The sequence below is a fragment of the Protopterus annectens genome, chromosome 4.part1, assembly GCF_019279795.1.
Source record: "Protopterus annectens isolate FY-2018-M chromosome 4.part1, PAN1.0, whole genome shotgun sequence".
NCBI classification, from domain to species: domain Eukaryota; kingdom Metazoa; phylum Chordata; order Ceratodontiformes; family Protopteridae; genus Protopterus; species Protopterus annectens.
This window is the reverse complement of record NC_056734.1, coordinates 378,406,157-378,431,140: the sequence shown is the minus strand read 5'-3', so window position 1 is coordinate 378,431,140 and position 24,984 is coordinate 378,406,157. Positions and strand designations below refer to the sequence as shown.

Here is a 24,984-nt window from a genome sequence, read left to right as displayed (position 1 = left end):
AGACATTATGTGTGAGTTTGTGTCTGCATGCATTAGCATTGTGCATTCATGTATATACAGTTTTGTGTGTGTGTGTGTTTGTGTGGGGGGGGTGCATATTCTTGTGTGCGTGTGTGTGTGTGTATGTGTGTGTGTGTGTGTGTGTGTGTGTGTGTGTGTGTGTGTGTGTGTGTGTGTGTGTGTGTGTATGAGTGAAATCTCCCAATGCATGTGACATTTAGTACTAAAAAAACAGAGAAAACAAAAGCATTTTACAAGTTAACACCACCCTAGTGCCTCCCACCTCCATTACTTACATATACCAGCTCTAAGGATGTACCATCTTGAGGAAGGGAGAAATCCCTGGTATGCTGTTAATTTGACCTTCTGAAAAAAAGGAGGGCTTCCACTGTTTCCAAGATGGTACCTTGTATATAGCTGAAAAACTAAAAAAAAAGAAAAGAATTCTGCTTTCAGCTATGGTCAGTGATATAGGGATCAGTGGCACCTCTTTGAAATGTTACATTTCACATGCAACTTTCCATTTTATTAGGTTATACGCACTGCATAGTATCACCTTCTTTATCATTTGTCCCTGCCATCACCCTTTTTCCTACTACCCTTCCTCCACATGTCTTCTATCATTCACTTTACCTCCTTTTTATTTTAGTTTTTGTCTCTTTGATAGTAGTTTTCTACCTTACATTTCCCTAGTCTTTCATTCAGGTCTCCCAGTTCTTAATCAGTGTGGATATTTGTATTATCAAAGTATTGCTGATGGCACTTAAATAGCTGCAATGAATATCTTTTTTTTAGAATGCTTGCTGTTTGTCAAAGTGAAATATTTGGTCTGTAATTACTGACAAGACTGGCTTTTTCACATTTGAAAGTGAGAAAAATAATAATGATGGAGTTCCACATATCAAAGACTGCATTCCAGTATACTTTCATTGCTAAGCATTGCTGGTGGGCCAGTGAATTCAATTGTTCTTTCCATTTTGTCCCCCCAATACATTCCAGCTGACTGTCTGTTGGTTTTGCTCCAGTTCCACCCTAACTATTACCCCCTCCGCAGGCCTGAGACCACTTCAGCCATAGGCAGGTGAAGGAGGGGTAGGGAAATGCAGAGTTTAGCTTCTTGAAGCGTTATATACACAGTTCTTTATTTCGGAGATTTTTATAATGCCCTAAGTGAGAGGAGCTATTGATGTTGCTCATATCAGCACATGTAATGTGTGTTAGCTCCTGCCCTACCCTTCAATGGCATATTTTCATAGTAAATTTCCTTGCGGTAAAGGCATATCCCTAACACTGGGGGAGTGCCAGATTGCAGATAGAAATCCCTTACCTCCTTCCTGGAATGTGTAAGTTGATGAAAGGCCACTCCACCCTCCTTCCTGCACGCTCAGTACCCTTCCCTGACCTTGTATATGGACATCAGTATACTGAAGGACAGTGAGAAGGTTTAATCAAAACTATGGACATCTTCCAGGAAAGAGTCCATAAACCTGCAACCTTAAAGGGTTTCCAAAAATACTGGGCAGCCTTTATGCTATCAGTGCTGGCAGTAATCAGATTTTCAGGTGAAATTCTTCTACATTGAAAATACAGGGGGTATAACCACATACTGAGTGCATCTGAATGGATATATGCTGTCAAAATTCTCATGTTTTTCTTACTATCTAGTACTAGATGACCCGATTTTGGGGCCTGTTCTGGGTGGAAGCTCATAGCAGTGAACTATGTTAATCTCCTCATCACTGGCTTCTTGTGTTTATTTTGTTTAGCAGTTTGTGCCCTTTCTATTGAAATCACCTAAAAATATAACACAATTAAGGAAGGAGATTGTTAACCAACCCAGTAAAAGCTCTTGGGCATTACATTTATAGCCATTAGTGTATAAGCATGTTAATAGTAACTTCAGCCAGTTTTAGTAATCTGCTAACCGTAACATACAGGCAAACAAAACATTATTCTCTTCCTGTATTTTCAGGTGGCTGACATTTATTAAGGAAAGATTAATAGCTGGCCCTTGTGAACTCTTCCACACCACCTGACATGTTATATTTTCACTGTTTTGAAGAGATCACTTTCTACTTGCTATGTATAGTGGTACTTTTTATGAATGCTTCCACAGCAAAAATAGCAGTTTTATGAAAGATCTCCATAATAGCCAGAATACTTGGTTTATACTGTGTGGCCCAAGCCTGTAGTTCAAAACTCCTTTACATGAGACTCTATATGTTAATATGTACAAGCTTTAAGTCTCAAATAGGGCTCCCATTGTCATCTACCAAGTTCACTAGGCTATTCCCTAAGAGAAGATTTGATCTTGAGTTTTGAAGACTCTCTCCAGCTAGAAACACAGTTCTGGGAAGCTGAGCTAAGCAATAAGGCAGTTTCATTGAACATGGCTGGATCCAGTCATTATAAGATGTTTAAGGGTAACTGGGAATCAGTGAAGGTGCATTTTTATAAGTTAGGAATGACAGCATACTAACTACTCTTCCTAGCTTTGATGTTTGAGTATGTACATACCAGCATGGTTTTATAGTTTGATAACTCTGTTTTCATAAAATTTAAAGGCAGGTTTGTTTAAACTACAGGAAGGTTTACAGTCTCACAAAATATAATCACATAATGCAGACACGGTAAAACAGATCCCTGAGCTCAATCTTGTGAAGTACTCAACAGTATAAGAAGGATTGATAAAATAAAGCAGCATTTAACTTGTGGAAATGAATGGAATATTAGAATAAAAACTGTCTTTTGACTTCTTGCGTTAGGGGTCATCACAGCGGATCATCAGTCCACAGATTGATTGGCAGTGAAGTTTTTACTGTGTCGAGTTGCCAGCCCACTGCCCAACCTTCACAGAAAGCACACACACACACACACACACACACACACACACACACACACACACACACACACACACATGCACGTACTGCATGTCTTTAAAACTCATTTGAGGACATGCGGACTCTGCAAAGAAGGCACTCCAGCCAAGAATCAAACCAGAGAACCTCTTGCTGTGAGGTGACAAAGCTAACCACTGGACCACCACAGCTGACATGAATATAATATTAGAATATAAACGGTTATTATGGAATAACTGCAGTGACTTATTCTGGTTATCATCATTAACTTACCCTGGCTTCTTCATGCTGAGTTGGGTAGAAGATATATATCGAGTTTGGAAGAGAAAGTTATCGAACATAACAATAACATGTTTGTGTGTTGACTTCATCTATTTCAGCAGGTCAGGTGTTTTTGTGAATAGTGCTCCAGAGAAAAGGAGAATGTGAAAAAGCCTGAAGTAGATGTATGACTGATTATCTTTGAGGAGGTTATGTCATATGTCTGAAAGAATAGTAATTCTCAGAAGTCACAGTTTCCAAAGAAGTTAATCATGTCAGCATTCCAAGAGAATTAAAAAATGTAGAGTATTCCCATAACAGCCTCAAGTCTTGTTTCAGCCTTTACTCTAGCCATAATCTGTGCAGTGTTTGTTTCAAAGAAGACAGAATTATCTCTGAGTAAAGTGAAGCAGAATTCCTGTTTAACTCTTTCTTCCCCTAAAAATATAGCTACAGTGGCTATATTGTAATGAGAGCTAAGTCATCAAAGCAGTAGTAATGCTGTAGTTAGTGACTACTGGTATCATCATGTTTTCCATCTTTCTTTAACATAAACAGTCCATATACACTTTTCACTCAAAGGTCTGACTGTTCCTTCAAGTGAAATATATGTATATTAAAATTCTCTGTGTAGTACCATATATATAAATAAATTAACAAACAAATAAATAACAACCTACTCCACCATCTAATATTTTTGGCTCATGACTGAGGTGAGACTCCTATGTGTTTTAACACCTGTTTTCAAAAAGGAAAAGCATGTAAAAGAGGTAAAATAATGCAAAAAAGCATTTTACGGAAGGCTTCACCACACAATTTAAATCACTAGTGTGTTGTATGTAAGCCTGGTTCCCCTTTTTTAAGTTGTGACCAGTTACTGTCAAGGTGTGCCTCTCTCTGATTAATGGTTTCACAGTAGTGGCATCCTTACAGCTCATTCTTTATTTTTGTGAAATCTTCAGCCACTCTTTTTTAAATGGATTGCTTACAGCAGGATTTATGAACGTTAGCAACACTTGCATGAATATAGTGAAAATGTTGTGGTGTACATCTTACTGTATCATGTCATCAAAGATCCAACTTGAAGATGAGCAAAGCTTCTATTATTACCAGGTATCAATATGGTACAACTTCACAGATATTATGTTTTGGTAAATATTATTAAAATACATAAATAAATGTCCATGCTTATATAAATATTTCCCAAACAGTGTACACAGAACTAAGTTGCAGGGCATCACCAAAAAAAGGACAAGATGAATAGCTCTTTATGTTAGTACAACATATGATGATGTTGAGATATATGTTTCTTAAAAAATAACATACTTCTCCATTCAAACTAAAAGATAAAATGAAAGGTTACATTTTAGAGATTTTGAATCAGTGCCATTACATATTTCCATTTTTCTTGAGCAACACTGATGATTTAAGGTTTCTTCTAGCATATATTTTTTATTTACTTATTTTACATATTGGTTGTTTACTGGAATAGTCTGACTGGGCTAATTGCAAGATCCCTTTTCAATGGATGCCCATGGAGAAGAGTTTCTAGTACAATCTTTAGTATAGACAGTAATTATATACATAGTGAAAATTATACTTTGTGAATATTGGGAAAGGTTTATAATTTATAGTGAAAAAATAAATATATTAAGTAAATTAATAGAGTTGAGTTCTAAGAGAAGAGGGAAAGGCAAAGGAAGAGGAACAGTTCAGAATGAAAGAATTACTAAGATGAAGAGACGAGACTGGTTAAAGTACAGTAGAGATATGTGAAAGGTAGCTAGTGGTAGGAGGAAAAGAAAATTGTGGGTAAGTTTGCTAAACTGGAGAGCGGTTACAAGAACAGAGACAGGAACTACATAGAAAGTCTTTTAGTGTGCCTTTAAATATTTTGAATGAGGTCACTTGTCTAATGATTACAGGGACTAAATTCCACCTTACAGAAACAGGTAGAATTTAAGTAGTCCCCATAGGAGCTGTGTGTCAGTGAATAAAGGAATTCAGGGAGGGACACTTGTCTGGAAAGTATAGGATGTGATGAGTTACGTTTAACTCACAAAAAATGAGGGAGTTAGAGAAGTCAGGGCAGGTTTAATTTTCGGAGAGCCAAGCAGTGGTGAGAAGAGCACGGCATGCGTGCAGCCAATTTAGCAATTTTATTTTAGCCTGCTCTACTTTATGTAGCTGTGATGTGTTAATATTAGTAAGGACGGGTGAGGCACGCAGAAGGCTTGTTAGAAGAAAAGATGGAGCAGTGGCTTTATGTAACTGAGTGGTAAGAAGTTGGAGGCTCTATACAGAAGGCCAAGTCTGAAGTGACTTTCTTTACTATGTCTCAGATATGTGAATCAAATTTAAGTTGATCATCACGGGCAACAACTAGCAGCTTAGTTTGAGAGACTACTTCAAGCTTTATATTTTGGCTGCAATATATTGTAACGTTAGCCTTACTATCAGCTTGAATTATTGGGATAAGGGACATTAATCTGATTTTTTTAAGGATTTATGAAATTGAGAGAACCGGGTTTTGATAGAGGTAAATGCCTCCAGTGATAGAGTTTGTAGTGTGGATAATGTAGGTGCAGAGCAGCTAATAGTGACATCATCAACAACTAAGTCTATCAACAAGATGATAGATCTTCTGTTCATGTATAAATATATGTTTATCTCTCTTTCTATCATATAGGTCACAAGCATCCATCTATGTAATTCTTGTGTATATTCATTGCTTGTACCTTTATGTATATGCATGGTTTTGTTTACTCATTTTTTTTTAAAAAATAAAAAATTATTTTGAAAAAAAAAAAACATATTGGATAAGATTTGCTTGTGATGAGGCAGATACTAGGTTATTTACAAACAAGTTAAATAAGAGAGGGACAAGTATAGAGTCTTGTGGGATCCCAGTAGATACTTGCAAGAAGGTTGAAAAATCAGTGTGTTATTTGAATGCCTGGGCACGATTTGAAAGATAGATACTATACCAATCAAGAGTGGGGGAGGAAAAAACAAGAGAAAAGAATTAGAAGTAGCTTTGGATGTGATACTGTATCAAAACCCTGAGAGAGATAAGTTTGTTTCTCTCTCCTCTCTCTCTCTCTCTCTCTCTCTCTCTCTCTCTCTCAATAAATTGTGTTCAGGAAGGATAGAACTGCAGTGATGACTGGGGCAGAAGCCATGTTGCATAGAAGAGAGTAGTTTGTTGTTTTGGAGAAAGAGGAGAACCTGATTATGCATACAACATTCTAAGATTTTTGAAAGGAAAGCGAGAAGACCTATGGAGCAGAAGTTTGACATTTCAGTAGAGGTACCATGTTTATGAAGAGGAATTATGAAAGAATGTTTCCATGGTGATGGTTTATTAGAGTAGAAATTGAATAAGCAATAGACTTATGTATAGTTTATGCTTTATTAACATTTCCTTTGAGGCACAGTTTGGAAAATTTATTTTGTCAAAAAACATTAAAGACTCAGCAGGTATTCACATTAAAATCTTGAAATATTAAGGACTTTTATTAGCCAGTGCTGCTTAAGGCACAATAAATAAAGGACACTATAATTCAGACCACAGTGCCCTACAGTGCCATCTTAAGCAGTGGCCACCTGATGATTGTTCCTGTTTGTATTATATTACCAGGGAGTTACAATGAGGAAGTGGGAGGGGTTCATTGCCAGTATTGCTGTTTTCTTGAAGAAAGCAGGCTTCCATTAAGGAAAAACAGCAAAACTTCTACTTATCATCCACAAATGTATTCTTTTGAAGGCTTATTTCCTGTCAGTGGGTGTCACTTTTCACCATATAGTAACTGTGTTGCAGGGTATATCGCATGTCAACCTGATAACTATGTGCAGAGAATTTTCAATAGGAAAGGTAGAAGAAAATCCCATAATGCAATTCTGCAGTTGTAAACATTTTTTAACATCTAGCACCTTACTAACATCACATCAGCACCAGACAAAAGCTATACTCCATGTGCAAGTTTACAATATTTTTCTAAAAGTGATTTGGAGTGCATCTTTTGCAGGAACTTGCATCACCTCAAAGCTCATCTGCACAAACTCTGAAACAGGCCCTTCATATGAGTCATTGCAGGAGGTTTTCAGCAGGAAGCCATTTCGACCATCTGTGAATTATAGTAATCCTACCAGTGCCAATATTTCATTTACATTGTATGCTGTGCTAGGGGTGGTAAGTACTATTTTTTCCTTCAAACAGTGTCATTCATGCAGTTTGGTTTGGAAAAACTTTGAATAAACTCATGTCCAAGTTACACTTGTAATACTGCTAAACAGAACATTTTTAGAGCAAGTTTGTTTCAGGTAATTCAAGTGTCAAGGGGTTGGGAGTCACATTACCTTGTTTTGCACTTCTAATAGGAAGTCAGATGAGTGCTGTCTAAACACTTTTCGGGCTCTGTACAAAATCAGTTTTATCACACAGAGTCCTTGTTCCAGAGCACTTCATGGACCTTTTATCCTCTGTAGCTGATATAAGTTTTGTCAGGTATTCTTATTGATCATAATGCCATTCTGAGTAGTTACTTGTTGGAATCATCTAAACTTCAAGGAAGTAGAAACTGTCTTTCGGCTTTTCCCGGTTAGGGGTTGCCACAGCAGAGCTCCAGTCCACTAATGATTGGCAGTGAATTTTTTTTTACAGTGTCGAGTTGCCAGCCCAGCACTCAGCTTTCAAAGAAGGCACACCCACACATGCTCGCACCTACCTGCATGTCTTTAAATTCACTCGACCGCGGGGAGGACATGAAGGAAGCAGAATGCTACAAAAGAAAATACGTGCCTCATAGATGCATTTTGTTCAATTATTTGATACTGGTATCAACTTTTTAAATTGTACTACCCTCCTAGTTTTTAAAATACCTCATAGACCTAGGCAAACAATTGTATACTGAGAGTGTGATGTAAGAAATTAAGAAAAAAGAACTGCTATAATGCAATTGAAATGTTAATTGATGATTTTTTTTTATTTTACAGAATGAAAAGACACAGATTCTGACAACATTTTTGTGGCTAAGACTGGTAAGAAAAAGTATTCTTCAGTTCTTAAGCTGAAACTGCACTCTTGAAAAGTAACAGGAGAGTTATCTCAGTAGCAGAACTTATTTTCCTAAACAATGGTATCATGAATGTTGTACATTATATGAAGAGCTGCACTGCAGATAAAACCTAAACTATCCTCACTTATTAGTAGTCAAGGATGACCATAAAGAAAGGCAATAGACATGGCCACCTAGGGTGCCATTATTCTGGGAGCACCTTTTTGTGTTAAATTACTATAATAAATAGTTGGCGTGTGAACCATGCTGTTGTGGAAAGGGTTGTTATCCCACCTTGCTCATTAGACAGTAAAGCTTTGGAAGAGGGGTACACGACTATACAAATCTACTATGCTGTGATCCTACATGAATTTTACTCTGCAGTAGAGATATTACTCCTGCTGACTAAGAAAACTAATGTGAGTGTAGGTGTTTGTACCTCTCCCTTCTGTCTGTCATCTAAGTTGTCCAGTAATACTGAATACTGCAGTACATTACAGGGTGCTGTATCTCTATAACTAATTATTATTCAGTATGTGGCTAATCAGTACTTAGGAACAGTAAAAGCTTGTATGTAAAGCAACTAGTCAGTGCTGCTATTACAGAAGATCTTATTTGTGAATCTCCATTGTGTGATCGTCAGCATTTAATAGTCTGCAGCTATGAGGTCACTCAAGAAGTCAGCTGCAACTTGCAATGAGAGCTAGTGAGTGAGATTTGATAATTCAGTAATTTCTTTTGTTTTTGATTCTTCTGGATACAAATCTTAATAAAGAGAAAAATTAGAAAGTTACATATCCAGATCAGATCATTTTGGTGAGTATTTCAGTAAAACATTTTGTTCCATGTGAATTACTTAGGGTAAGTAAGCACTTGCCTAACATGGGGTATGATGTCCTTTCCCCCACTGTAGTGTGATCCCAGAGTTTGCATATATATAGTTGGGGAGGTGTGTGAGATGCAGCACCCCACCTAGGTGGGTTTTAGATACATTTTTGTGTTTTACTGCAGTGTTGAACAAGTGTTTACTTGCCATGGGGATACTTATATGGTTCAGTATTTTCATTTTTCTGATTCTTGTCTTGGCCTTTTCGGCATTTTGTATTTTTGATTATTCGAAGTAGATCCATAAATATATATATATATATATATATATATATATATATATATATATATATAGGTGACTGTGAGGTGTTTGAATAGTAATTTTGTCAACAGTGTATCGGCAGTGTTTGCAGGCTGGAATTTGATCAAATGCATTGTTGAGTGCTGTTGATGTCAAAAGCAGAAAGTTTGAATGTTTAGTATGAAGATAAGTGAGATGGGAATGTGTGAGTGTGTGTGTGTGTGTGTGTGTGTGTGTGTGTGTGTGTGTGTGTGTGTGTGTGTGTGTGTGTGTGTGTGTGTGTCTAAGAAGTTTATGTAGTGGTATTGTGAGGGAAATGATTTTTCATAAGGTAATGTATAGGAGTAGGGTTAGGGATAGCAAGCATGAGTAAGGTGGAACAGAAGGGTTAATAGACTCAAGATATATTGTTGACTTAAAGGAAAACTCGTTTTTAGGCTTTTAGGCTTCATGCTGATAAATTCACTTTAGTGTACTAGCAGAACAGGCTGACCAGAAACTGTCATGACAATGATTCCATTTCATATGTGAACACGTTATACTGAAATAATAATTTTGATCAGAAGATTCTTCAGCTAAAAGAAGTAGGAGGCCCATATCTCTGGTATTGGCGAAATAAGTTACTTTTCTTCCATTGCTTTCAAGATAGTGAACAATAAAGCACTTGGCAGACAGAGTAGTTTGTATTTTTGCTAATCTGCAAATTCAGTTTGTGTGAAGTCTGCTTGATTTTCACCAAAGACACCATTGGTTGTTGACCAATCAACATTAATATTTTTGAATATTAATAAGGTCTTATTGCATAATAGGCTTTAAATATTACTTATAGCATAGTTTTATTGGCTGACCACTGCAACAGCCTTCTGCACTTTAACATGTTTTGTATTCTGAATACATGGGTATTAACTTTAGAACAATTTTTATAATGAACTGTATCATTTCAAAATAACTGTGATGGACTTGTAGTAGGCATCCAAGCTGTTGTTTTAACTTAGTAGCTATGAAAAATGAAAGCTAAAAAAAAAATTTGCAGCAACTCTCCTTTCCAGTGAGCCATAACTTCGGTACATCCTTTCTTTCAGTTCTGGTACAATGAATTTCTGACATGGAACCCCGAAGAATGTGGTGGAGTCCAAAAAATTTCCTTACCAGTTGATGAAGTCTGGATGCCAGATATTGTGGTTTATGAATTGTAAGTAGCTAGAGTAAGGCCTTCCATTTAAACATTTTAACTGTAAATTATATTTTAACGTCTTTTCCATTATTTCCAGTACTATTTAGCCAAAAAGCAACATTTTATTCCATCTCCTCATAACTCACAGACATATCAACGATAAAGAATATTGCTGCAGTACCATTATGATGCAAGGTATGTTAGGGCTTAAATCACTTGTCACTACTCATCACTGCTTGTCTGGCATAAACCTGGCAGATCAAAAATCACCAAATATAGTTCTCCTGACAATTTTAATTTGTGGAGCTGAAAAAAAAAGGTGACATCTTTAATGTGATAGTCATTTCTTTAAACAGCAGTGATAGAAAGATTGGTGGCTTTATGAATGAACATTCTCCTTTTATGTTTTCCTCTACCCACTCATCCATCCTGTCAAAAGCAGTATCTGTATTCTCCTTCCATCTATAGCTAGATGATACCCCACTCTAAGTATCTATTTGGTATTTTAATATAACAGTTCCCTATGTACCCACTTCTTTCCATTTTATACTGTTCTATATCCATCTTCTTTTCCTCAACTATATTATCTATCTATCTATCTATCTATCTATCTATCTATCTATCTATCTATCCATCTTCTATCTATTATCTATCTATCTATCTATCTATCTATCTATCTATCTATCCATCTTGTCTATCCATCTGTCTATCTGTCCATCCATTCATTCATGTGAAAATTCCAAAAATAATGCACCACTTTCATCTTTTTAAGTGTTATTTCAGTTGATCTTTCTCCTTTCTTAGGTTATCACTAAGGGTATACCCAACCCGCTAACATTCTCTTGGGACATATGTATGCCGCAATACAAAATAAACAGGCTAGCATTCTGCATTTCAGCATTGTTTATCTACCCATAAATCATCCTTCTGGGGGAGGATAATACTTCATGCTGCCATACCATTACTTGATTTTTACAAAAAGCATTCAGTTGCTGCCCTCAGACTGCAGGTACACTCACTATTTGTAACAATACAAGTGCATTTCAGAGTTGCTTTATGAAATCACCTTCTTAGAAAAGAGATGAGACTAATGAAATGTGAGTGCAACAGTTCTTAATTAAGAAACTGTAAATGTGACATGAAATGAGAAAATGTATCCACACAACTGGAACAGTTATCAATTTGAAATAATCGTTTTAAGAGCAGAGCTCTCAAAGAAATACATCTAGTTTTTATGAGTATGTGAATACAGGAGAAATATAAAGGCTTGCCAAGTCATCCTGGTAATGTTTGTCTTTTCTTTCTACGCTATCCCTCATTTTGCTGCTTACCTTGCACCTGGCAATGTTTTTATTCCATTCAGAATCTTCTTGAAACTGCATTTTATCACTTCCTTTGTTAATGAGTTCTTTTACAATAACTGCCTGAAGTTGTTTCTTTTCAGCTTTCTACAAACAGTGACAACCCCTGTGTTCTCATTCTGTTTTTCCTTAACTTTGATATCCTTCCATATCTGTAATGAAACATCATATCTCCTCAAATAGAGACACAGAATGTCATAATTAATTACTTAAACCTGACAAAAGAGCAGCATAAAAATTGTAAATACAGCATTGTATAATACAACTATAAATGTTTGTAGAAGGGGTGTTCCCCTGCACTCCCTAAAATGGAAAGAGGGTGCCTCCATAGCATGATTTCTAAATATGCCAAATTGAAGGCACCCAAACTTGGAGACAGGGGAATCACACACCCTCATTCATATCATAATCGAGCTCTGTTATCTGTATTCTTCACTGCTGCCCTTATTATGGAGCTGTATTGTTCTGCTGATGCCCTCAGCACAGTTTCTTTGTTTTTGTTCACAATTTTATTTTATTTTATTTGCTTGCAAAACAAACTTTCAAACAGTTTGAGGAGCATTTCTCCAGTAAGTTCATAAAAGCACATGCTGAAATTTAGGTAGATTTAGTGTTCTACTGAAAAAGTTTTGAATGAGAACAACATAGCCTATCAAATATTTTTCATTTAGCAAACTATTGTAAACCAGTAATTATTTTGAACTTTGAAGTTTGTGAGGCAGCCAAATAACCATTTTTTTCAATTATAAAGGAATTCCCAATACTATTCTAGCATGTCCAAAGGTCAGTTGTCAATCTCCTCCCTGGTCCAGCTGGTGAATCTGGGAATCGTGAAGCAATGTTACAACTGCCTCATGTACAGAGACAACCCTCTCCTCCTCCCAACAAATTCCAACACGTGAGAGATGCAACCATATAGCCAAACTGGAGGCTAAGCTCTCTCAACTTAGTACTGGCATAACCAGTCAGGAGGAGAAGGAAACCACACTCACTACAATTCCAGTCTCACATAGACCTACCACGACAGCAAACCAAACACATAAACACACAAAAACATACTTGGAGGCTCTAAATAAAAATCTGCCTAAGCAGCAGAGACCTCCAAAGCAGACACCCAAGCAACCGCTACCCCAAAACAAAACACGTGCAACACATAGCTCACAAAGCCAGTGTGCCGAACAGTCACAGCCCTTAAGGCTAAACAACACACCTGATACACTTGTAATAGGTGACTCTATCGTCAGGCACACTGACGCCCCGCTCACCAGACTGAACAAGGAGAAGGTCACAGTGAGCTGCCTGTCGGGTGCTAGGATCCGCCACATAACACAAGCACTCAGGTCACTCCAAGGCAAGTACAAATATGACTCGGTCATTGTCCATGCTGGTGTGAATGACCTGAGACGTACCTCCCTGGACTACATGAAAAGAGACATAGAGGAGCTCTCTGAGCATGTAGCCCAGGCCGGTATGACCCTGACCTTGAGTAGCATCTTACCCTCACCAAGAATGATGCCACAATATGAAGACAAGATGATCAATTTCAATAATTGGCTTAAGTATTGGTGTCATTCAAAGGGGATCCAATGCCTGTCAGCCTGGGATGACATGCTCGACAAGCCACGATGCTTCACTAGGGACGGCTTGCACCTGTCACCCCTGGGCTTTCGGATATTGGCAAAGGCTCTTGCTTCCCCCATAGTGCCTTTTTTAGGCAAGGCTCAAAAGACAAACCCACCTCCATAGGTATCACAAGGGATAAGAAACTAAGAGTAATGCTACTCAATGCCAGAAGTCTAAACCTCAAGATGCATGCACTCGAAACTCTCCTTAGCATGGAGAACATCGATATCTGTGCAGTAACAGAAACCTGGTTCAAGGCTCCTGAGAGCACCCCAGCACTACCAGGTTATACCTCATGCCATGCTTTTTGGCCCCAAAACTTGGACCGAACCACAAAAGGAGGGGGAGTATCAATATTTGTCAAAGATACCCACACCTCCAGGTTGGTGGCACAGCACGAAGCATCAGAGACTATCCATGTGCAACTAACAGTGGGTAAAACTGCCTTCCAGTTTATAGCCTGCTACAGACCACCCTCCCAAACCCAGGAACCCCACTCGGCCTTCCTGAGAACACTGGAAAATATGAAGGTCTCTCCAAACACCATTATATTGGGCGACTTCAACTACCCAAACATAGACTGGGAGCATTACTCTAGCTCCAACACCCTAGCCCAAAGGTTCCTAGAATTTATAAACTCAAATGCTATGGAACAACTTGTTACCACTCCCACAAGAGGGGAAAACATACTGGACCTGATCATCACCAACATGGGGACTCTATGCTCCAGACTAGAAGTGTATCCCTCACTGGTAAGATCAGACCATAAACTAATCTCACTGGATATTCACATCCCGACCCCACCCCCTGCCCAGAAAACCACAGTGAAAAACTTCTCTAAAGCAAATTTCACACTTCTCAAAACCGAGGTGGAATCCTTCAAAGCCCCCGAGCCTGTGGAAAATATAGCCCAGATCGCAGAATCCTTTATAAACGCATTCTATGAACACCTTCAGGAATGCATGGATCATGCAATCCCAAATAAAACCAAGACCCAATCCTCCAAAGGCAGACGTCCTGTCTGGTGGACCCCAGCCATAAACAAACTATACAATAGAAGGAGGAAGCTACTACATGATAGAGCAAAATCCCAAAAAGGGAAGGCATCTCTGATCAGTATTAGCAAAAAACTATGGGCACTCATAAAATCATCTAAGGCCAGCTTCGAGAGAAAAATTGCACAGGACACTAAGGATAACCACAAGGCTTTCTTTAGTTATGTTAGAAACCTGGGTGGGAATTCCCAGATATGCTCAGAATTAGTCCAAAATGACAAAAAATACATCGAACCCACAGACATTGCCAACATCCTAGCTGACAGGTTCAGCGCAAACCCCCCCCCCCACCAAAAGGGCAAATATCTATCCCAGCAGAGTGCTGCCCCCCTGACATCTCAGATGCTCAGGTAAGAGCCACCCTCTCCAAAGCAAAAAACACAGCATCAATGGGACCAGACAGTTTCTCGGGCTGCGTCCTACATGAACTCCAAGAAGAGCTAAACCCAAACATAAAACTACTGTTCGATCTTAGCCTTACTACAGGATATGTACCCAAAGAGTGGCGTACAGCAACAGTGGTCCCTCTCCACAAAGGTAGTGCCTCAACGGATCCTGGAAACTATCGCCCCATAAGCCTGACTAGCTTGGTCTGCAAAGCTATGGAAAGGATTATCATGGACCTCATAAATAAAGATATTGGGGACCTACAGATACTGGATCCTACCCAGTTCAGCTTTGTTAAGGGCAGATCCTGCCTCTTAAACATAGTCAATTTCTTTGAAACAGTCACCAAGGCCATTGACTAGAGGAAGGTGGTCCACACAGCCTACCTGGACCTCGCAAAAGCCTTTGATACAATACCCCACTCGGGCATTATAGATAAGCTCACCAGCTTAAATATAAACCCCTATGTCACTAGATGGGTTGCAAACTGGCTCAAGGACAGAACCCACATGGTTAGAATTGCTGGAGCCATGTCAGACTCCAAACCAGTTACATGTGGCATCCCACAAGGCTCAGTCCTGGGACCTCTCTTGTTTGGTATATATTTCTCGGAGGTACAGGCCAACACGGAAGGACTGTGGCTGACCAAGTTCGCAGATGACTGCAAACTGGGCGCCATAATCGACTCTCCAGCCGACACAAGCATCCTCCAAAAGGGCCTCATAGAAACAGACAACTGGTGCCAGAGCCATGGCCTCACTCTAAACGCCAAAAAGTGTATAGTCATCCCCTTTGGCAAAAACAAAGTGCCCACAAATTACCACATAGGTGGTAATCCATTAAGTACAGAAGAAGTAATTAGGGACCTGGGGAACCAAGTTGATAGCAATCTCTCATTTGACAACCACGTGGCCAAAGTGGTTAGAAAAACATTTTATATAGCCCACCTAATCATGAAGGGATTCACATCTAGATCAGGGGAGGTCATCGTGCCTTATCAGGCCCATAATTGAGTACAATGCCCCTTTTGGGATGTACCTTACCAGACACCTGCAGCAACTGGAAAGACCCCAAAAGTACCTCACCAAGAGGATCAAAGGGCTCAAACAGATGCCATATGCTGCCCGGTAAAAGAAACTCCAGCTCTACTCAGTGGCATACCGCCTGCTCAGAGGTGATCTGTGCCTGACGTATAAAGATATGTCCAACCCAGAATTAATGGACATGCTGCACCTCAGAAAATCCAAATCCCATCAAGCTACGTGCTCGAGAGACTTGAACCTCAGCACTGAAATAAATAGGACATGCTGGAGGGACAGATTCATAACCCAGAGGCTCCCTTCACTCTGGAATAAAATCCCAGTCCAGGTTAGGCAGAGTCCCTCATTGGCTCTCTTCAAGAGGAATCTTGATGAGTGGATGGGAGATCGTAGGTTTACCCCAGGTATCACTTCTGTGTCACTGTTAGACAGAGGCACAGTATACTAACCTCGGAAAAGGGCATAGCAAAATTAATTTAAAATGGGTGGCGGAAGCCAAACACACTCTGGCTAGGCTTATAAATGCTCTAGGGCACATAGCCTAGTATGAACCTATGAACCTATGAACCTATGAAAATGGGTTAATATTTTATTCCTATACTTTTCATATAATAATTTCTTGAAAGCCCATCTGGATATGATGGTAGTTTTTTTTTCTTTTCTTGTCACATTTTTCATACAAAAATTTCTTCTGCTTTTGCTGTATGAAGTTACTATACTAGTTTTACACAAACATTCCCTGGGATTCAGAAACGTGGTACCTGTGAACACAGTGAGCTGGCCGCTATTTACCTTTTGTGTATGATGTGGCTCTAAGAGCATTAATAATTAACAAAGGGATAAAGCAGTGTAGAAATACAAGCTCATTAGGAATTCCAGTTATGACAAGAACAAGGTCTGCCGTGAAGGAACGTAACCTCACTGGTGATCGAAGAATACTGCAAGCATGTCAGATGTTCAAGGCACATGTACATGTCTCAATGTGTATCAGTGCCATCACACACGCACACACGCATGTGCACACACACACACACGCACACACACACACACACACACACACACACACACACACACACACACACACACACACACACACACACACACGTGGCAAGTTGAGGAAAGTGTGTGTCACAATGAAAAGGTCAGCAGTATCATTTGAATCTATCTTATGACTAGATGAAAGCGGAAATGGGAGTATAAGGCAATATTGAAAAGGAAGAAACAAGAAGAAGAAAGCACATATGGGAAACATCTGAAGAAAGAATGGGACTGGGGAGGGAAAAGTGAGGTAATTGTTTTGTAAATGTTTTTGGGGGGAGGACAAGTGCCCATTTTATATGTATGAGAGACATCCTATGAAACTGTGAGATCAACAAAGTGTAACAAAGTTGTTCAGTATATTAATAACACAAATGGAGACTAACAGGGCCAATATAGAAAAATAAGCAGTAACTAGATAGGGGGAGGTAATATGCAAGGAGAGTAGGAATTACAGATGGGAAGGGAGAAATGGGCAACTGGGGACAACATTTAGAGTTGAGGGGGATATCAAGAAAGACTGTTGGGAAGAAAGAAAGGAGAGATGTTGGGGTGGAAAGAGGGAACAGTTTGTGAGCAGGCCTATAGAATAGGCATAGAAGACAGACAAGGGAATTGCTGACACACTGAGGGAGGGGGAGCACATTGGAAAAAGAGACATCAGACAAACAGAAGGTAGACAATGGTGTTTGGGAGAATAGACAAGGGCAAAAATAGACATAAATGGGGGTAACCCCATGATGAGGATAGGACAGAACTGTGTAGCCAATACCCCAGAAATACAAGCTACAGTAACTGTGAGGGTTGGTTCAGGGAGAAAGAAAGTACTACTACACAGCTGTGCAAAAGGGCTATTCAGGGTAATGGGAGAAACACCCATCAGCAATTATGCAGTACAGATATTAAATAACTCAAGACAACCTTCCGGTGGGACATGCTGGAACACACACACACACACACGCACACACAGACAGACACACACACACACACACATACACACACAGATAATTATATATATATATATATATATATATATATATATATATAAACACACACACACTGCATCCTTCACACATACTGCTCACCATACACATGCACCTTCTTTCCAAACCTCAAAGACCTCCTAAGCCATCAAACAGGATCACCTACCCTTAGCAATCACTAAAGCGCACACCGAAAGCAGCACCTAAAGCTATACATTCGCCTATACCCAATGATCTCCCAAGAACAAAGCCATAAGGCAAGCAAACACTTTACCTAGTACTCTTGTCATAGGGGATTCTTTTGTACAATGCAAAGATACTTTTCTCACCAGGATGGACAAGGAGATAATGGTTAGCTGCCTATCTGGAGCAAGGATGCACAATATCACACACACACTCACATCACTGCACTACAGCTGCCAATATGATTCTGTCATAGTTCATGTAGGTGTAAATGACCTGAGGCATACTTCACTGAACTATAAGAAAAGAGACATTATGGATCTATCTGAATATGTGTCACAGACAAGTACATGCATTCTGTCTTCATCAAGAATGATGACACTGTATATACAGAAAATGACTGATTTTAATAACTGGCTTCATTTCTGGTGTCACACCAGGGGAATCCCATATCTATCAGCATGGGAGGACAAGGTTAACAGACCACTTTACTTTGCCAAGGAAGGTCTGCACTTGTCCCTCCTAGGTTTTTAGCTATTGGTTAAAACTTTATCCATCCCCTTAGAGCTTTTTTTAGGCAATGTCAAAATGACAAAACTACCAACACAGCAAAAAAAAAACCTCAAGGTTCAACTGCTCAACACTAGGAGCCTACACAAGAAACTGCACACCCTACAAGCTTTCCTTACTCTGGAGAATGTAGACATCTGTGCTGTTATTGAGACTTGAGTTAAAGCTACAGAAAGTACTGTGGCAGTGGAAGACTGCAGTGCCTTCCATACATTTAGCTCAACAGCAGAACAGACAGAGGATAAAGGTTGAAGCATCTTAATCTATGTTAGCAGCAAATACAACTCTAGGTTGGTTAAACAGGATGATGCCCTGGAGTTCATCTGTGTCCAAGTCTCCATAGACAGGATTCCCTACCATACACTAGCCAGCTACAGGTTGCCCTCTTTGAGCCATGAAGCCCAATACTCTTACCTAGAGCAATTAGAGGTGCTCACCATCCAATCAAATACTCTATTCACAAACATATTGGACCTAGTACTCACTAACATGGGACAATCCTCATGTCACACCCTCATTGGTGAAGTCGGACCATAAAGCTAACTCCCTCAAAATAAAATATCACATGGAAAACCCTACTAAACCCATAACAGTTAGGAACTATACTAAAGCAAACTAAATCCTATTAAGTGGCAGTTTGTCAAAATTCACGGCTCCCCCAACCCTGGGAACTCAGCCACCTATGCAGAATTCTTTATAGAAACCCTATGCAAACATGTAAATGGCTGCATAGAGGGTGCCATACCTACTAGAAGTAAGCCCAGATCTAAAACCAAATACAAAGCATGTTAGTGGAATCCTTACCTTAACAGTCTATGTAACAAAAGAAAAAAAATCATGGCCAAAATCAGAAAGAGCAACTCTCATAGAGACAAGAGCTCCCTGATTTAACTAAACAAGAAACTAAGGGGTCTAATAAAGCAAGGCCAATTACAAGGTCAGAATAGCCTCCCAGGCTAAAGGCAATCAGAAAGCCTTCTTCAGTTATGTCAGGAATCTTAAAGATAATACTCAGCAGTGTGTAGAACTGGTGGTATATGGCACAACCTTCACTGACTAGTGTGATATAGGAAATTAACGGCTGATAAAGTTATCTCTAACTTCACCCCTCACACCCCCACTACCTACTGTGAAATCCTTCTAGCAAATCCCCCCAACTATCAAAAGGGATCAGGGAGCAGGTCCTGGAGGTGCTCACTAAGGCCACAAATACTGCATCAATTGGCCCCAGCAATATCCCTGGTTACCTCCTAAATCGCCTAAAACATAGCCTAGCAGAACTGCTTAAGGCACTCTTCAATTACAGCTGCAAAACAGGTAACAGTCATCCATCTTCATAAGGGAGGACCATCAACTGATTCCAGGAACTACAGACCCATCAGTCTGAAAAAATATGCAAAGCCATGGAGCAAATTATCATGGAAATGATCAACAAAAACATTGACAACTTACAGAAAATGGCCCCGTCCCAGTTTGGCTTTGTGAAGGGAAGGTTTTGCCTACTTATCCTGGTAGGCTTCTTTGAAAAGATGGTAACCACAAAGATGTTGCAAGGTAAAATGGAACTCAGAACAGCAACACAACCACCACCAAACTCTTCCAGCAAACCAAGACAGCTGTAAGATGGTAAAAGGCAGCCAAAAAACATTCACAGTAAAAAACTGTTTGTTGAATGCAGTTGCAGTTTAAGTGTTTTAATATCTCTGATGAAGTCTTTAGACAAGGAAGAAAGCACTTAGATCAATTAAAAGATTTTATATTAGTGGACCTGGTTCTGGTTTTTTTTTTTGTGTGTATTTTTACATTTAGCAAACGGTTTCCTACTGTGCATGTTTCTGGCTGCCTTGTACCATCTTACAGGTGTCTTGGTTTGCTGGAAGAGTTTGGTGGTGGTTGTGTTGCTGTTCTTTGAGAGGATCACCATGGCTATGGATGAGGGGAACACTATGCATACCACCTACCTTGACCTGGCCAAGCCATTTGATACGATATTCCACTCAGGTATTGTTGACAAACTCTCAAGCTTAGGCATAAATCCCTTTATAACTTGCTAGATTGCCAGACAGGTCCAAAGAAGTCAGAATCGGTGAAACCACCTCCACCAAGAGACCAGTCAACAGTGATGTACCTCAGGGATCTGTGTTGAGCCCTCTCCTGTTTGGCATCTACTTCTCAGAAGTCAAGAATAATGTCAAAGGCCTCTAGCTCACAAAGCTGGTAGATGACTGTAAATTGGGAGCTATTATAGATTTCTCCATGTCATGAACATTCTACAAGAGGGTCTAACTCAAACAAATGGCTAGTGCCACGGACTAAACCTCAATGCAAAGAAATACATTATAGTGCCCTTTGGGAAAGCATCTACCCAAGTTAATTATTTCATCAATAAAACACCCCTAAGAGTTGATCTGATAGTTACAGATCTGGGAACATATGTAGACAGCAATCTGCCATTTGCCAGCATGTAGCCAAGACAGTAAGAAAATCATTCTATGTCACCCAGCTCATAATCAAGGGTATGACATCTAGCCCCAAGGACGTAATCTACTCAGCCCTTATCAGACCCATCATTGAATACACTGCCCCCTTTGGCATATACCTAGCCAGTAGACAGGCACTTGTAATAGTTGGAACACCCTCAAAGAATCCAGCTCTAATGGATCTCTTGCACATCTGCAAGACAAACAACACCAGATATACTAGATTCAAGGACCTCAACTTTGTCTGCAACATAAATAAAACCTAATGGAGGGGCCAATATGTGTCTCAAAGGATACCCATGCTATGGAATATGTTCCACATCTATGTGAAGCAGAATTCATCCCTGACCCTGTTCAGAAGAAACCTTGATCATTGGATGTGAAATAGCAACTTAGCCCCCAGCCTGGCCCGTATGTCTTTGATGGACAGAGATCGACACTAAGTAAATTAATCCTCAAATAACATAACCCCCACATAACTCCCGCTACTGCTTTATTAACATATGGACCATATAGGTATCCAAAGAACTCTGGGACAAAAGTGGGTTGAGTTGCACAGCTAGGCTTATAATGACCCTGGTGGTCATTAGCCTAGTATATACATAATCTATATATATATATATATATATATATATATATATATAAATATATATATATATATATATATATATATATATATATATATAGGATACGCTTACAGAACATATACACTGGATTTCCCCCAAAGAAGGAGTCAGTGATCTTAATATGTTAAACTGTAAGTTGTAATTTTATTGTTTAGTGGTGGGGGAACTTGTTTGTGGCATTTGCAAGTTTGGCATTCTGGGAAGTGGTATGTGTGTTTCACAACCTTTAGGAGAAATATCATTAGTGGAGTATACAATGATGGAATGAACAACCAGGGTAGTCATTATCACCATGTTGGCATCTCCTTTCTCTATCCACAGCAATGTGCCTGGCAAGGATCAGCAGGGGAACATCATTATTTCTAGTTGAACAAAAGCCATAAAAGCAAGTTTTCAGATGTGTAAAATGAGGTGCTATTGCAGGCCCTCCATCTCCATAGTTGATGGCTCTTTGGGCAGGATGCTGCTGACTGGGCTTACTGAAACCACACAGTGAAAGATCTTGTGGCAGATATCAGCAATCTTAGTGTTCAGTGTGATGATGTGAGGTACTGCCAGCTATCCCAGGAGATGTAGGGCAGTGGATGTGTAACATATTCTAACATAGCTGACTGTAGGTGTGTAAACATGACATTTTTATATCAAATTGATTTGTACAAGTGCTTGTGTTGAAAATGTATTTGCAAAGCTGCTTGTGTTAAGAATTTACCAACAGTGAGTCCTGCTGGACAGAAAAGAAACACACCTGTATGTCAGAATGCATTATAATTGTTGAAATGAATATATTGCAACAGTAGATACTGGAAGAGAATGAGGTTAATCTCAGTCCAGCTAACTTTGAAAAATAGTCAGAAATTAAATTACCTGGTTTAGGACATAAAGATTGTATCTTACAGTTCTGATTGCAACTGGAAACAAAATGTCTGTGAAAACCAGGACTAGGAATCCTACTGTATTGTCATTAGGGGTGAACTAATTGCTACCCAGGAAGGGTGGAAGTTTTTGAAATGGTTTTATTACTTCCAGATGTTATACTACATCTTAGCAAAACTCTATGTGTGTGTGGGTTATGACACATATAATCTAGATTCTGGTTCAGTTTCTAGTAAAGGGGGTAGTGTGGGAACCAGAAGTCAGATGGCCAGATGTATGTGATGCCATTCTGTAATCCAGCACTGAAATTATGAAATACTAAATGAGATAGAAGTCTCAGGGCAGTTTGTTTTTGAAACCTGACCAAGAACGACCACTCACCTACATCATCTTGTCTTGCTCTAGTAACTGAACTAGGAGACAGTAATTCTTTATATCAGTCAGGAAAATATAGTGAAATTAGTTAAGTATTGTTTTTCTTTATCTATGTGAATCTTTCCATCTTTGTTATTTTTAATATTTCCTGTGATTGTAACTCTGGTGTTTATTGTAAATAGATATTTAGTATTTTCATGTTCTTTTATTATTTATTATTAAATATATTTTAACTTTTCATTGTGGCTTGTCTTTTAGAGAAGATTTTAACCTTTGAGAGTACTTATATTTATTTGGTGTCACTGTGGCCACTCCTGAAAGCCTTGCTGCATTGGTCAAACACTACCATTTGTATTAGTATTAATTTTAGTATTACTTTTACTCAGTATAATTGGATACCCTGGTAAGAGCCTTAGAGTAGCTAGTGTTGGAGTGGTCTTGTAGCAGTATCTACCTTATAGTCTGGGCAGAGAGGGCATAGCTGGTAAATCTGTGCCAGCCTTTCTCAGGTGTGTGTGTGTGTGTGTGTGTGTGTGTGTGTGTGTGTGTGTGTGTGTGTGTGTGTGTGTGTGTGTGTGTGTGTGTGTGTGTGTGTGAAAATTAAATGTCAGAGAGTGTGTGATCAGCTACTTGGAGCAGGGACACAGAACACTGTTTTCACAGAGAGGGTGGTGGAGGACTTGGCTTGGAACACTCGGCTGAGGACTCAACTCTATAGCTTTGTCAGTGGGGAGTCTTATTTGGGGCCTGGATAGAGAAAGGGAAACCCAGCCCCAGGACTGAGTGTGCTCCCTGTGTGCTGTTAAGGGAAATTGTGCTTGCTGCAGAGAGCTGCATCTCAAAATACTGTGTGTATCTATTTTTGTTCCAAGTGAATGTTCCTCATCAGTGTCAGTGGTGAGGATTGAGGCTCCTTGATTACTGGCCCAGAACAGGGATCTCACACTCAGGACTTGCATGGAAAAATAGACTGAGAGAGGTGGGCCATTGTTTAAGCTACCTCTGATTGACACAGAGGAGTTCCCAGCCTCTGTAAGAGGCACAGCAAAATTTGCACAGTGCCACAGTGTAATGTAAGACAGCAGAGTTGAACTGCAGTATGCTCACAGAATATCAGTAGGACATGCCAAAGAAAGGTACTGTGTTATCTGTATTTACATAGAAAGTATTTCCATTGGCCAGGTGCTCACTGCCCATCTTACTAGCAATAAGTGTGTTTTGGATACCAGAGGAATATCAAGTGTGCAACCTGCAAAGGCAGCTGAATCAAATAGAGTATTTGCCCACACTGTTGAAAAACACTGTATAATTACATCTGCATTGGGAGTATGTTCCAGGAGGTGGATAGTCCTACATTTTCTGATTATTTATGCTCACAAGTGATTCACTAGTTGGCCGCATCACTGTGGAAATTCCACCACCCATACCTCTTAGCTGTCCAGATTTTCCCAGAATGCCCAGATTTTGCCTCATATTTTTCTTCTATCCCACATAACATTTGTGATTTTCTGGCAAAATCAATGGGATGATATGAGGGTTGAGGTCACTAAATAATGATATACATTTGTGCTTCAGACTTCATATACTTCAGAAAAAAATGCATGCTAAGACAAATCCTGTTATTCTAGCAACCTTTCTAAGTGTATAACAGCAATATTTAACATCTATCCCTATTTTTGAGCCATTCCCCCATTCTATCAGGCTTTGTCCAGATTTTGTGAGCTAAGAGGTAGAGAAGTATGCCACTACCTGCTATCAGAGGATCATCTAATTCTGATGATTATGGATATGACAAACTGGCATAGTCAGGGGATACAGATTGTGTGTGTGTGTGTGTGTGTGTGTGTGTGTGTGTGTGTGTGTGTGTGTGTGTGTGTGTGTGTGTGTGTGTGTGTGTGTGTGTGTGTGTGTGTG

At 39.4% G+C, this 24,984-nt stretch overlaps 1 protein-coding gene across 1 annotated transcript in view; it reads left to right on the top strand.

The window, feature by feature from the left end:
- LOC122801212 (5-hydroxytryptamine receptor 3E-like) overlaps positions 1-24,984 on the top strand; it is a 177,957-nt gene that overhangs the window by 9,110 nt on the left and 143,863 nt on the right. The window contains exons 2-4 of the mRNA XM_044070765.1: positions 7,148-7,311; positions 8,115-8,159; positions 10,385-10,494. Of these exons, the coding sequence (XP_043926700.1) occupies positions 7,148-7,311; positions 8,115-8,159; positions 10,385-10,494 (319 nt within the window). The remainder of the gene's footprint in view (positions 1-7,147; positions 7,312-8,114; positions 8,160-10,384; positions 10,495-24,984) is intronic.